At 33.9% G+C, this 13608-nt stretch overlaps 1 protein-coding gene across 13 annotated transcripts in view; it reads right to left on the bottom strand.

The window, feature by feature from the left end:
• The window catches only part of LOC106157021 (trafficking kinesin-binding protein 1), a 38730-nt gene that overhangs the window by 2837 nt on the left and 22285 nt on the right, over positions 1–13608 (bottom strand). For 10 of the 13 annotated variants that reach the window (XM_087005638.1, XM_087005645.1, XM_087005634.1 and 7 more), the window contains 13 exons: positions 10265–10341; positions 9247–9363; positions 7413–7507; positions 6492–6591; positions 6222–6300; positions 5746–5876; positions 5421–5495; positions 4654–4874; positions 4293–4505; positions 3390–3530; positions 2732–2901; positions 2190–2336; positions 11–131 (listed from right to left, as the gene is read on the bottom strand). In XM_087005638.1, the coding sequence (XP_086861764.1) occupies positions 11–131; positions 2190–2336; positions 2732–2901; positions 3390–3530; positions 4293–4505; positions 4654–4874; positions 5421–5495; positions 5746–5876; positions 6222–6300; positions 6492–6591; positions 7413–7507; positions 9247–9363; positions 10265–10341 (1687 nt within the window). Of the gene's footprint in view, positions 1–10; positions 132–1683; positions 1737–2189; positions 2337–2731; positions 2902–3389; positions 3531–4292; positions 4506–4653; positions 4875–5420; positions 5496–5745; positions 5877–6221; positions 6301–6491; positions 6592–7412; positions 7508–9246; positions 9364–10264; positions 10342–12824; positions 13580–13608 lie in introns of those variants that run through there. The other 3 variants (XM_087005647.1, XM_087005640.1, XM_087005637.1) reach the window with 3 other exon arrangements.

Genomic DNA, 13608 nt, shown 5'->3' with positions numbered 1-13608 from the left:
CATATTTTACCTAGAGGTGACCACAGTTTCTGCCACAGGGGCATAATTCTGGTCAGGATGGATGATTTTCGAGTCTGTGAGTGTGAAGGTGAAGCTGGCAAGCTCACAGCACTTTCCGGGGTTGCAGACCTCTGCAATAACAAATAACATAACAAGTATATCATAGGTGAATATTATAGTAATATTAAGTTTTTGATTGGCATGAAAAATATATGAAGTAAAGGGAAATGATAAAACTGTCAAACATGAATTGAATATCCACGCAAAACAAATCTATAAATCTGACTATGTCAGAATAACTTCTATATGTATCTGAACAGTAACTATTTGTGAACCAAAATGTTTCTCCATGTAAAGTGTACTGGCTTCAACTCTTATGCCCCATGACTGGTGTTAAAGCAAATTTTGAATAGCCACCCAAAAGCCATTTTATAAGCAACACTGGGTTTGCAAGTAGGACTGCTACCCTTTGCACAGGCCCCTCCAAATCTCTTATCATTTTCTCACACAAGAAAGAAAGTAAATATCTGTAAATAATTGTCAACTTAGAGGTACACAATTATTTAGGTTTTTTAACACCCCAGAAGAGCAGATTCCTTTATTCATGTGTGGAAATTCTGCTACTAAAAATGTTAACTTGAAATGCAACATAATCACAAAAAAGGCAAAATGACTAGTATGAATAGAATGCAAGATTAGTAAAAAGTTAGCTAAAAGATAGTAAAATATGAGCATTGATGATTAGATACTGCAAGGAAATGTCTATATACATACTCTATTTCAAGAGCAAACAAGAAGCTGCAAGATCTCAAAGAAGAACCCTTACATTTTACAAACTTTATTTCATAGCTTGAGATAATATACCGGGTATATTAAGACATAAAAAAAATTATTTTAAATAAATATTGCTCTATTTGGTATATTTGGAATATATTTTGTATATTGTTCACTTTTTTAATGCTACTCAATACTTAATTTTGTCTTTCTTGGAATATCCTAAATACCATATCACAGTTAAAAGGCTCAGAAGCAGGATGTTTATCTACATATGATCACCCAAAATGCAGCAAACTAGTTTTTATGAGTGCATGCATTAAATTTCAGTATTGCATTTTTTAAAGGGTTAACTACTAGCTATGAGTATATGAAAATAATACTTTTTACAAGGTAGATGTGGACAACAGTTGTACCAAAAACCCTGTTAAGCAAAATAAGTTGGCTGTGTACTGCAGCTATAAAAAAGCTGGTTTCCTTCACCTCATTCACAGGTAGTAATACATAATTATTGTCTTATATCCACAAATTTGAGGTCTGATATTATTCAATATTTACTGATGACGCCATCACCAAACTATATTGAATGCTTATGTTGTTACCATTTTTTGACAATCAGGGAAAACAAAACATTTTTGCAAACAGATGACAGCAATGTTGCAACTGTTGGCAATATCTTTCAAGTATTAAATTATATAACAAAACAATGAATGCCTTTTGCTTTTGGACAATATGTCATTTTGAAGACCTCAGAAAAGTGATATAAACTTCCACTGTGCTTCAGTCGATATCAATTTTCTAAGATCAGTAAAACAACATAGCTACCTCAGCCAAAGTTGATAACAGTATATATTCATGTGCATTGAACTCTACGAGGCAAAGCCAAACCAACACAGCATGAAAAATTACCACAGTCCTGTCTGATCTGTCTGACAGTCTACTCGATGTTATAAAATGTCTATCTGTATGAATAAGACGAAAAAAAGGTGTCACTTTGTGACATGTGCATGATATGAAAAGGTGCAAAAAGATGTCAGATTGAAAATATAAAATATTCACAGTTATAATATTAGGAAGCTTTTCTTGAGTTTAGTGATAACTATCGAAATTCAGCTCTCTGATGTGCTCCAAACTAAAAAGCATAACAGTAAAATAAGGTGCAGTATCTTTCAAAGTAAACAGAACACAAAGATGTTAACAAAACTATCAAATTCAGAATAAAAAGATTGAGGAAATGAACATGCTGAAGAACATGCTTTATACAAAACCAATAACCAGATAATGATAAACTGTTTTTGATGTGACAATCATGGTTTCAATCAGTCAAAATCATTAAATTTCTGCAGCCTTTTTAATTTTAGGGCAGAGCTTATGTTCCTTCAACTGGAATGCACTTTCTTCTTTGTGATACATACCATCTTCCTCAAAGTCACTGAGACTGTAGACCTCTTCTTCCATATCCAGCTTCCTCTCCCCTTTTGTCTGCACTCCTGGGCGCTCCTCAAATATCCCACCCAAGTGGGGGGTGGCTAACCTTTGCCACTGGTGCAAGGTGGCTGAACCTACAATATACAGGCAAAACACTTAAACTTCCTCATTTCTAGAAACCACCAAAGTTTTGAACTTCAGGACACACTTCAAAAATCACACACACACAGGTGTGGCTGCCTCTGGAATGTGGGAGGTGGGGAGCAAGCTTAAATATAAATATTACATCTTAAACCACGCAGAAAGATATGCAATACTTCGTGAAACAAGCTGACAGCAACAAAGTAAGATCTGAGTGAAGCATTTCTGTGTTTGTTTGCTTCCGTTATAGCAACTTAATTAGCACAGTAAAAAATATAAAATGTCAACAGCAGAAAAAACTCTCTTTCATAAATGCCACCTTGATAATGACTACATTATTCAAGCTTAGAGTTAGAGTACAGGAAAAAATAAGATGACTTATGCTTACCTTCTATGGGTTTGACTATCTGTAGTTTTTCTGGAATCCTGAAGCCAGGCGCATAGCCTCCGCCATGTAGTGCATACCCAGACCATGAAGACATCCCAGAGAAACTGCCCCCAGACATCAGGCTGTCTGGAGTGTGAGACTGTGTTGGGGTGGAGGAGCCGCCACTGGTCCTGGGGAAATAACAAAGAATTTTTCATTTATATGGATAAGTGGCAGTGAAAAGACTAACAACTGACCTTCAGGGATTAGCAGTGAAGTTGTAAGAAAAGGTGAAGTCTTAAAAGGTTTATAAGAAACAAAGAATGTCTGTATGTAAGACTTAGGAAAACCTGACTTGCACTAAAAATAGTGTTTAATATATTTGATAGCAGCGCATAATCCTACTTCCCTGCAGCATTCAATGTAAAGCAGGCAATGCAAACCAATTAATATTTCCATACACCTGACATGTAATATACACAATGCTTCGAATATGATATCAGATAGCAAGATGAAGAGTACCAATAAATGTCTGCAAACAGAGATGAAGCAGAAGCAAGACCAACATCAAAAGTAATATTAAGGGCAAAAAAAAAAACAAAAAAAAAAAAACAAGCGCAAGTCCAATATTTTCAAATAAACATAATGTGAACACCAATAGAGAGAATCCAGCATGTACCTCCTTTCCCTCCTCTCTTTCTCTCCCTCCAGATAAGCTTGTTCCGTCTGACTGCGTAGTGTCAGCCTTCTCAAAGCTGTCTCCAGATCATTGGAACCTGGAATCCCAGGCCTTCCTAACTGTGTCCTACTGCTTGATGTACTGCAAGGGAAGGGGTTAACACATGGAACAACACACTGCACTGAATATGTGGTTTAGTGAAGAAGCTTGTGCATATGTATATAGGTATATGTTGTGTATATGTATAGGGCAAATATCTTTATAATAGCAGACCACATGGCTTTAAGATAGCACAGTAGGTATCATAAGTGAGGCTAAGTAAAAGCAGATATGAAGAACAGAACAAAAATCCTATTAATTTGAATGTTTTACACACCATTATGGTTTAAGTGACACAAAAATGCACAGTATAAGCTTTATGTTAATTAATTTCGGAATGAAGATTAACAGAACACAATACCAATTAAGGCTTCAATAATTAATTGTCAAATCATGACAAGTGACTCATAAAAAAGCATCCATTGATAGCTAAAAGACACATGTGCAAAAAATTAAGACAAAGTTTAATAGCTAATTCTTATCTTTAAATACATAAAAAGGATAGATATATTGACATGTGCAAGACATTTAACTTTTGCCTGCAGCAATATGAAAATATTTTCCTATTTACTAAATTTCATAAACTTAATGTAGATAGTGTGAAAAAATACTGTTGAATTGTTCCCAAGACTAACTGCACACAGTCTAAAATTCGTGTGCTCAAAAACCATATCTTTCAAAAGGAAAAATATTTTCAAAAAATATGACACCCACATTTTTCTGCTGATGCAAAGACATCTGTGGAAAAATTATCAAAAGGAAGACATTTGTTACAATATCCATTTAAGAACACACCCCACTTACCCGTAAGTACTGTCCGAATCAGCTGCATAGCCATCATTAGGTATGGACTCTCCCTCAGAGAGATACATGGAGCTCCGACTGGAAGTGGGGACAGGGGAGTCGCAGGACTCGCTGCCAGATCCTGGGGTTCGACTCATACTTCTACTGCTCAGGCCGCGACTGGTAGCCCTCCTGGCATACCTGTATGTCTGCATTACACGCCAGTTGTGATCACTGCAATTATTACAGAACATTGACATAAAAAGTCATCTTTAAAAAAATAATAAAGGGAAAGGTTCTATTAAAAACTGACATACTGGTTGAGGTATTGGCATAGAATAGTCTTGTTATAACCACAAATATACTGTGACCAGCCACTCACTTTCTATCTGATGGGGAGTTCCCATCTGGATACTGGTACTCATTCTTCAGGCTGCTCTCCAGCTCTGAGGCTAAGGAATCTCGAGGGAAGTATGGTGAGAATGCACTGTAGTGCTGCCGCATGGCCCGTGGACGAGACTTACTGCGCAGCAGCCGAATATCTTCCTGGGCAGCATGAAGCATGTCTAGTGTTTCTTGATATTTATCATCAAGCTCTTGAATCTGTAAATAATGTCCAGAATTAACAGGCTATATATGAAACTTTTCTTGCTATTAATTCCTAAATATGAAGTTATGATGATGTGATTGAAATTGTGCTTTTTTATGAGGCAAAGAAATGAATAGTTTACATATCTGATTAAAATATTACCTTTTTTTCTGTTTGATCAAAACAAGCATTAAAAATAAATCATGATGTCACAAGCAACACTTGACCGATTTCTTTCAACTACTGAAGACTGGAGAGCAATAAATGGGTAAAGTGTGTAATTTGTTTCCAACATCTTGTCTAAACATCCCTGTTATATCCTACTTTACACAGGATACAGTTGATCACAAAGGTCAAAAGGGGACCCAAAATTATGTTATCAATTTATAAACCATGTTTATAACATGACGTAATCTTACTGTTAAAAAACATATCAATAAAATATTTTATAGGATTCATTTATATGATTTATTCAAATTAGGCCAATGAATAAATCAACACACCATGCCATATAACTATAAATTTTCATTAAAAATAAATTTTCATTAAAAAAAGCTCACCTCTTCTGTGAGGTCCTTTTGTGCATCCTGTGCAGCCAAAAGGTGTTTCTGCAGCTCTGCATTCTCTATCACAAGCTGAAATATATCAACATTTTTCCAAATAATTGCATATTTTCTACACAAAAATAAAACTAACCTATGTGTTTCTTCTTTTGTTGATCATAAGAATGAAACAAGATTTGTCAAAATGTTACTTCAACATATCATCTAAATTATTAAGTCAATGCCTTTCTCTGCAATAAAACTTTGTACAATAACATCAACTTTCTTATGAACAATTAACACATATACATAATGATCTTCCTAGGAATGTTCAGGTGAATACCTCTTTATTTTTCTTCTGCATGTCCACCACCTGAGCCAGCAGGTTGGTGATCTCTTCTTGTTGCCGCATGGCCTCCTCCGTCTTCCTGGCAAGGAGTTCCTCCAAGGCACCAAACTCCTTCTCCTTGGTGCCTGGACATCAAAACATAAATATATCTTCAAGAAGTTGATGTAGTTTGTGGTTTTTGTATACTATATATACCTTATAACTTTGCCTGTTGATTAACGGTTTTATCTGCTGATTCATCAGCATATTTTAATGATCTGTCTGTAAAATTAATTTCTTGTCTTCATTTTCTTAATCTAATCTTTTTTTGACATGTAATAAAGTTTTGCATTGGTTGCAACACTGTTAATATATTCTGTCTCCTGTAATAGCAATTATGTCTAATTGAAACTGCTATATTCCACTGCAATATCAGTTAAAATATCAATAGTTCAGTTCTTTTTATAAATTGTTTTAATATGAAAACGCACCCATTTCCCTGAGCAGGTCTTTGACCAGTTGCTGTTCTTTTTCTTCATAATTGATGGTTTCTGTCTCTAAATGTACAGCCTAAAAAGTGGAACAAAATGTTTATATTAATACTTAAAGAAAGTAGTGAGCTTGTAAAGTATTCTGACAACTACATGCATATGAAAAGCCTATATAAATTGTTGTGCATCTAGACAAATTAATCAATTGAATATTCTGAGTGATTCATCTCTGTTTAAGAAACAACCAAACAAAAAATAAATAATAATTACCTCTGTTCTGAGTCGAAAGTTCTCCTCCTCCACTGACCTCAGTTTCTTCTGTAAGGTGTCAAAGTTGTGCAGGTGTGCACTTAACCCCTGCCTGTCTTTGCTGGAGGGGAGAAAGAGTGGAGGGGTACATAATATAGTGAGTCAGCAATTTTTATGAAAAATAATATGTTAACTGAAGGCTGTAAATGGTCAATGATTATCTACGTTTTCATAATTTTACAAGATGACGATGATGATTTTCAAACTAAGGTGAAAATTCTATCACGAAATTCCTGGAAATGTCCAAAAAGTAGGTTTCTGTAATTCTATAAACCTTAAATGTAGCTTTAGGACATTAAACCTCTTATCTCAACCTTTTAACAGGTTTAAACTCAAACACCTCTTGCCTAAGACAATACCTAACATTGAGCCTATATCTAGGGACAGTCAGATCATGATGTAAGAAAAAAAATGCCGACATCTTGACTAAGTACTCAACAAACAAAGATTTGTTTGATGTAATGATAGCAGTAGGATGTGATGATGACCAGAAAAATACATCTTTGTCTAGAATATCTTTTACTAGGTTCACAACACCTTATCAGTGCTAATATTTATGTCTTCTAAAGATAGTTTCAGTAAACATACACCGGTGGAATGAATCTTGACAAATATGACAAGTAACTTCTAATAAAATATAAATTGCATACACTTAAGTTTGCTCTGAATGCAAAAGCTGGGGTGCCATGAATAAAATTTGCAAATAAAAGAAAAGCCTGTTTTAACTGCTGGATGTGTAGCATTATCGTGCAAAAGAGATCCTTCAATGTAGTTTTTTATACTGCTGATGCTAAGTGGGACATTTCCATTTACAAACATCACAAAAAGACAACAATCTCTTGCAAATTAAGATGATGACAAACACTTTTTAAGTAAACTTACGTAGGGGAACACCCATTAGAATCTGTGTCACCATCTTGAGTGTAAATCTTCAGGAGGTCATCTTTCATAGAAATGTCATGACTCAACTGTTTATTCTGAAAAAATAATATTAGTAATAATAAGAGGAGGGGGGATAAAATAATTATTGTCATCCTTTAGCACAGTTAAATTAAAAGGAAATTCCATCTTAATTTAATGCTATTGTGGCTAAAAAAATCACAATCTGACATTAGTGTCCTGATATACCAACAGGACTGCATTATTGTTATCATTTTTGTGGGGTAATCCTTTCTCTAAAAAGTTTAATGAGGTTAACCTATCATCTATCTTGGTAATTATTGGCCAATATTTGTTAAATATACTAATTGTATAAAGAACCACCCAGCTATTCAATTATCTTGGAATTGTATGATTTAGCATTTTTTCCTCATCCCTTTTAAAAAGTTTAATGAGGTTAACCTATCATCTATCTTGGTAATTATTGGCCAATATTTGTTAAATATACTAATTGTATAAAGAACCACCCAGCTATTCAATTATCTTGGAATTGTATGATTTAGCATTTTTTCCTCATCCCTTTTGCTTTTTGTAAACTCCAAATCAGAACCAAACATTGGACATAATCAATATCGGCTCTCATCTATCTATTAGGGGCACATGCATTAGAAGTATGAATTAAAAAAAAAAATTCCCTTAAAAAACAACAAATTCTCAAAAAGGTTCTCATCAAAACTTTTGTATAACTTCTGAATTATTTATAATTCATTACATATATGATACCTATACTTTTTGGTCTTAAATTTTTTTTGTTCTCTTTCAAAAAGACGTATAATTTCCTTTCTTATGACACATGTCCAATTATCTAGAAACAGGTTTCACAAATGCACAAGCCCTGAATACTCAGTGCCCTCAGTACGAGACAAATTCTTTTTTTCTGGGTCAGTTTGGCAGTTGAAATCTTATATCTTATCAATATGTTAATAGCCGTAGGACTACGTGACTGCTGTCAGGTACGCCACATATTTGGTGTCATCTCAATTATTTAGACCTGGACGATGTATATCATTGGCATAATCAGCACTTAAATAAAGGGAGGACATGGAAGAGGGGTGGGGCAAGGGGATGAAAAGAACCATACCCTCATAGTTGTTTGGTATATTTGTATGTGTTCATGACAACATCGTCAATGAACCCCCCCCCCTCCTTCGCAACCTCCCACTGTCAACATGGAGCCATCTCATGCTGCATTATTTTATTTCAATGTACAAGTTGGTCAAATGCTATGACAAATTTCTGTCTGAATTTGTTTTTTGTTTTTTTTTTAGTGTTTTCTATGGGAACACTAGTCCCATAATCTTCCATGAGTTTGCATCTTTTTATCATCTACTTTAGAGTGTTTTTCTTGCCTGGAGAAACCGCCCAACAAATCAATGGGTTCAAGGACTTACGCGTGATTAGAATTGCCTACGCACAGCACGTTGGTGATACACGTGACATGAAACGAGACAGATCTGTTTGCTAAGGTACATTTTGCTTGTTTTACTAACTACTTAAACATTTGACTGCCTTTAGATAATGATTTCACGTTTTTTTTTCTAATATGAAAAGCTAACAAAAAAAAAAACATCTGCAATACAGGACCTACAATGATCTTTTTCATCAATTATCGTGTAACTTTCAAAATTAAATTCAATTTAAAAAAAAAATACATTTTAGGATACAAATCATGGTAAATGAAAACTAAAACATGGAAAATGAGAACTAAAGCAACAGCTATCAATCTGTTTATATGCAAGTATCAAGAACCAACATAACAAATCTACAGTATACTTACTTTTTCAATAGTAGCAGCCAATTGTTCTTCTAAGTGCTCATTTTTTGCTGCAAGTTCTTTCTTTTCATCTAATAGGATCTGACCTAAACGAGCTGCTAACTCCAAATCTCTCTCTTTCTGTAATATAAAACAAATGATTGAAACTTTAAGATAAATTCTTTAAAATTAATTTTTTTCAAATCAATGCATTTGGGGGTTTAAGTGAAATTATTAAAATTTACTTTATTGACAAACTGTAAACAATTCCACTATCATTTTTAAAGATACAATTTAAATCAAGAATGTTCATAACTAGAAGTAAATGCAGACTTTTATGATAACATAAGCAATATATGTAAAACTGTCTATAAATAAACAGATTTACATATTATCTATAAAAACAAGAAAATAAATTTAATAGGTTCTTTATTTTCTCCATTTGTTATGTCACAAATCTAATTAAAACAGCAGTGCCTTCAATCATACTAATGGGGATTCTCTAAAATTAATTGTCAAGCAAATGTCAAGAAAAGAAAAAAAGGTGTAGCATGACAAATAAGAGTATATTCTAAATGTCAAAGAAAAATTACAAAGATTTTTAGCTATTTTATTGGGGAAAAAAGCTTTATTTCTTCTTGGCATTGGATATTTGCCAAAATTAAGGGTGGTTGTACTCATGAAATCAAAGCAGTCTCACTTAGTCAGACTTAGTACAGATACAGAGATAGCATTTACAGAAAAAATCTAAACTTCAGTTTGTGTCATATATCACATCTTCTTTGTAAGTGAGGGGGATCGAAAAGCGGAAAAATAAGAATTGCATACAGTTCATTCAGAACACTGTAAGATATCTTATTACTAATTTGGTTCCAGGTATCCAGTAAACTTTTGTAAGTATATTAAATGCATAGGTTTTGGAAGAAAAAAACTTTTTACTGTCAGATGGTGGTAAACATTCACCATGCATTGTATGCTTAGAATTGCTTCAACTTGATATCACGTCACTTTTGGAAAACGAAGTTCACAGTAAGAAGTATACCTCTTCAAGTAGTCTTGTCACAGCCTCAATATCATTGTATGTTCTTGTCATCTGGGTCAAACGCTCCGAACATAGGACTGGAAAGACAAGATGCCAAATTCAAGTGTTATTCAAGTATTAAGATAAATATCTGCAAAACATAACACAGGTTTGGTAAGTGACATCTTTAGACAACTTCATCTCGTTTCCGTCTAAATACTCCTTCAATTAAATTGTAGGAAATCTGTTGCCTGAAATTCAATGTGCAACACCTCTGGTGTTATTTCAATTATCCCAATAAAAAGCTATGAAAATTATTACTTCTATTCTGCATATATAAAGGTGCAATCTGCATAAAACAACAGCAGTATCACACACCAATTATGTACTATATCACAGTGCTAACTGTAAGAAAATAACATTCACATTAAAAAAAATATGCTGATTTATATTGCATCTTGCTCCAGACATCTCCATGGATACAAACTTTCCCCAGTATCAACAGACCCTGGGCTTTTTCCTTCCAACTAACACTTACTACTGTGCATTGATTTTTTTTAATCAAAATGCAACTGTTCTTACTTTTGTCAAAATAAGTATCTGTGTTTTTGTCAAAAGGCATTTATATTATCATCAAAGAACCTGCAGTGCTATAAAATAATTATTTGGGGAAATGACTTGTATTAAACCATTTACAATTTCCAAAAATGACCTAAACAATTCTTCTGGTGCAACTAAGTAACTTTTTTAAGCTTAAGTACTTTCACACTGCATTTTTTAGACTTACTGGGGCTAATGCAACATAGTAACCTTGTGCAAATTTTTTTTAATATCAATTTTTCTATTTTTCCACTTAAATCAATAGTCTTCTTAATCAATGTCCCTTTTGTAGATTACAGCTAGATCATTGATCTAGATATCAACACGGACCACTTACACCAGGTAAGCCAGTTGTTGATATTGTCAACAACTTTTTCTTATCTTCCTAATACCTGTATACATGGAACTGTCCTGAACTGTTTTCATTTCAGGAGACACAGCCTCAGTTAGTTCCTGATCCTATTTTGCTATTTATAACTATTTAGCTGAACCTTAATTTATTTACTGATTGATAGATTTATATATTTAACTTCTTCTTGGTGAAAAGAAAATTAACATAAAACATGTTATACACGTGACATCTCTGAATGCTTTTTGGTCAATATATTACTACTTCTGGCATAACAATTAGAAATATTTAATATATAATAGCTTTGATTTATTTCTTGATATGACTCAGCAAACTTCCACTTTCCACCATGTTTTTTAATGTGCTATGTACATGGTAACAAACATGTCTTATTTTTTCCAGTCAAACACATGATTCCTGACTGGAAAAAAAGCAGATTGATTAAAACACTTACTAGAAATCTACATCTTTTCAAGTTATAGCAATGTTAATATAACTGAACCTCACTTAGTGCTCAATAAACCATTATCATCAAGAAAGCACTGCCTACCTGAAAAATGGGGGAACGGGAGACATGTCACCTGAAATGTGACCCCGGGATGTCTGTTACCTTGTACATGCAGTTTTTCATGGGCAAAACTACATGGACATGTTATGATGCACAAACTACATTCCTATGCTTCAATACACACTGCCAAGAATAAGGGTGATAATATGGGACAATGTTTTTTTTACCAAGTCCACAAATAAAAGAAAAGATATCTTGGACATATTAAATATTAACCAGCCCTGCACAGCATCTACAGTATGTCTACAAACATACTGTAGACATCCTACAGATACAGATATCATAACATATACTACCAATACCTAAATACAGTTACTAACTTACTACCATTAACTCAAACTTATAACCATGTGCAAAAACCTATTTAGACCTATTTACACTGCTACTTATTGAGACAAACGAATAGCACACATAGTGGTATATACATGTACATACATACCACACAGTAGTATCTGTATACAGGTTTAGTTAATAACTGTTAATTTTCAATTACCTCTGATAATAAGGTCAAACAAATAAATATCAGTCACAAACCATGAACACCTCCAACAGCATTGTTATCACTATGTCATCCTTTATATATGAAACTGTACATTTTACTCACCAATCCTGATAAACCAGTCAACACCATGTGCTAGTGTATGGAATGTTCTGGCCTACATACCTTTATGTCTATTAATCTGATAGATGAGTATTCAGCTGAACAACCACAGCTTTACACATGCTAGCACATCTATGGTGCATCTACAGAGGATATATTATAGGTTTCATGTCTGTAGATATTAAACCTCAAATTACACACGCGCCTCTGTACCTCTTATGATACAGTTTTGTGCAACCAATTATTTATTGAAAATATATCCTGATCATACTTACAGCTTAGACTAATCATGTAAATATCATAACTTCCTACTCCAAATAATAATTGAAATTTTTTGGGAAATTAACATGTCAAATTCGAACAGGTATTGTATGTATCACTGTTTACATACTACACTGGCTGCTTAAACATTTTTCTGAATTCTCTTATATAACATTATATCAATTCAACTTTAATGACTTACCGCTGACACTGTTCTCACTCTCTGCTATGACATTGTTATTTTCCATGAAAAGACAGACATTTTCTGACAAACTGGAAAGGTACTTTTGTTTGTCCATATCATCACTGCAAATGATGTCTAGAGTAGGTGGTGTGTTGTTGTTCACCTCCATTATTCAAATCTTATTTCCCAAACACAAATGTCCATGGCAAAATAGTAGTCAAGAAACAGTAGTTTCCATACACTCAATTTAATTTTTTGTTTTAGGATGGTGTCACAGCCACAAATTAATCTATCCCCTGTTACTGCAGTCATGCATATTGTGCACACTTTAAATTCTATAGCCTTGCTTTACACATTTGTGCTCAAATGTGAGCTCTTTTTGCAGCACATGCAAAACTGCACGTATTTTGGAAAAACAACATGCGTTCAACCATACCCACAGGGATTGTCCTGAAATTCACATATCCCTTAAATTGTCATTGTGAAAACTAAATAGGTGTCCCCTTTTACCAATAAACATTCTGTGGAACCGCAGTAATCCCCCACAGAGCTTATTCAGTTACCCATGTGGAGTAACCGGTTACACAACAACATTGATTGAGCTGCTCCTTCTGACTTCTTCCAATTTAAAAAAACATGTCAACTGTCTCAATAACACCGCTGCAACACCTTTCATACCCAGCCTTATCTATAATCATGCTAATGTCCCCATTCCATTTTGAAAACACGTTGATACTCCAAGGTGGGAAACTACCTGCTGTGCAATAAACTGCTTTAAAATGTCTTTTTATAAACACCAATG

Source organism: Lingula anatina, chromosome 2 (genome assembly GCF_051362555.1).
Source record: "Lingula anatina isolate TDL-2025a chromosome 2, LinAna3.0, whole genome shotgun sequence".
Lineage (NCBI taxonomy): Eukaryota > Metazoa > Brachiopoda > Lingulata > Lingulida > Lingulidae > Lingula > Lingula anatina.
This window is presented reverse-complemented; position numbering and strand designations above follow the sequence as displayed.